This window comes from Trichechus manatus, unplaced genomic scaffold (genome assembly GCF_000243295.1).
Source record: "Trichechus manatus latirostris isolate Lorelei unplaced genomic scaffold, TriManLat1.0 scaffold00123, whole genome shotgun sequence".
Taxonomy (NCBI): Eukaryota; Metazoa; Chordata; class Mammalia; order Sirenia; family Trichechidae; genus Trichechus; species Trichechus manatus.
In genome coordinates, this window is record NW_004444059.1 from 2,896,067 (window position 1) to 2,897,822 (window position 1,756).

The window sequence follows — 1,756 nt, forward strand, 5'->3', positions numbered from 1 at the left end:
CCAGGCCAAAAACAGCCCCGCCGCCGTCCGCCTCCGTGCCACCGGCTGGGAGCGAAAAGAACGCCTTTTGCCCCCGCAGGCCACCCCCCCCAGCCCCGAGCGCCCACTCCGGGGTCAAAGGAGACTTTTTGGCGGAGGCCAGCGAGAGGGAAATACAAATTAAAACTTCCACTCACCTTCGCGAATCCGCCTAAAGTAGTGACTCTGGTGTAGAGACTGTGAAGATCCAGCTCCTTCCCACCCACCGCAGGGATTTTTTTAAAAGGCGACCTGCGGGAGAGAGAAAGCCCCGCACTTGTCAGCCGGGACCCCGCACCTGGCCCGGGCGGGAGAGCCCCGTTCGCCCCGGCTCGCCCCGGCGCTGCCCCCCCCGGTTCTGCTCTCACCCTCTGCTGTGGTGGAACTGCCGCAGCTCGTCCAGGAAAGCGAGTCCCTTTCTCCGCTCATCCGGAGGCGCCTTCCCCGTCGAGTTTGCCATTATGTTTTCAATGGAGGTTTTAAAAAAACCCAGATCGGTGTTTTAAAAGCGCCCCCCGCTCCCTGCGCTTCCTACCAGAGCCCAGAGCCCATTCCTCGGCCGGCGGCGGCGGGGCTCAGTCATGGGCCGGCGGTGGCGGCGGCGGCGGCGGCGCAGGGAGGGAGGGAGGGAGGGAGGGGGAGGAGGAGGAGGAGGAGGGGAAGGAGGTAGCAGGAGGCGAGGGGGAGAGGAGGGAAGGAGGGAGGGGAATTTCTAAAAAAGTTTAAAGAAATCGGAGCGAAACTAGAGGGGCAGGCGACTGCCGGATCCACGCGAAGCCGCGGGGCGAGCCCGGCCCCCACCCCCACCCCTTCCTTCCCTCCCCGCGGCCCGGCTCTCGCCGGCCTCTCAGCGCCGCCGGCTCAGGCGGCTCTGCCAGGGGACGCGATTCAACATGGTGCTGCTGCCGCTGGCGCGCGAGCGGGCGAGGGGAAAGGCGAGCGGTGAGGGGCCGGGGCGGCTGGAGACCAGGGAGTTTCGGCGGCCGCGGTGGCGGCGGCGGCGGGGCTGGGGCAGGCGGGGCTGGGGGTGGGGAGGGGGAGGTCTGTGTGGTGGTTTGTGGAAAGCGGGGTGACAGCGTGTATTCCGGCCGCGGCTCTGCGGGGCCTTCGCACACATTTACACGCGGCCTCGGCCGTGGCGTCTCGGGCGTCCAGGCAGAAGGCACCGGCGGCAGCCGAGCCGCTGCGCGCCGCCCGTCCGCTTCCCTCCCCGTCAGCCTCCCTCTCTGCCGCCGCCAGCGCCGTCGCCACGGCCGGGCATCCAGCGCCGCACAGCGACCCCCGAGGGCCGACCGCGGCACTGCGCCTGGCTCCACACCGCCCCAGCAGCTCCTCGCGGGGAACAATAGACTCGGCTCGCCCGGCCTAGGGTTCATCTGCAATGTGCCGCACATTTCACACGCACACAAAGCCGGCGGAAAGGGGGGCGGCGCGGGGAAACGGCCACTACCGGTTGTTCCAGGGTTAGGGGTGGAGGCGATGTTCGCGTCCCTGGCCCGGCTGTTGGAAGGGCAGCCTAGAAGTCCCCGCCCCCCCGACAGAACCGGTGTGGCGCTAGCGAGGGAAAGGAAGCTCAAAGGGACAGTTCCTCACGTTACGCAACATTCACGGATTGGAATAAAGTCAATTTGTTACTTTTTTAAATTTTTTTAAGATTTAAAGGAGTCAGCTTTTCTGCGCTTTATGCTAGTATTCTGGGGCCTGGTTAGCATATTTTTCATGAATTACCCACAAACTA

General features: G+C 65.5%; 1 protein-coding gene across 2 annotated transcripts in view; it reads right to left on the minus strand.

Moving 5' to 3' along the window:
• ARID2 (AT-rich interaction domain 2) overlaps window positions 1-605 on the minus strand; it is a 218,639-nt gene extending 218,034 nt beyond the window's left edge. For both annotated transcript variants that reach the window (XM_004384559.3, XM_023738838.1), the window contains exons 1-2: window positions 387-605; window positions 177-270 (exon numbers count right to left, since the gene is read on the minus strand). In XM_004384559.3, the coding sequence (XP_004384616.1) occupies window positions 177-270; window positions 387-478 (186 nt within the window). In that variant the 5' untranslated portion in view covers window positions 479-605. The remainder of the gene's footprint in view (window positions 1-176; window positions 271-386) is intronic.
• Between the last annotated feature and the right edge of the window lie 1,151 nt (window positions 606-1,756).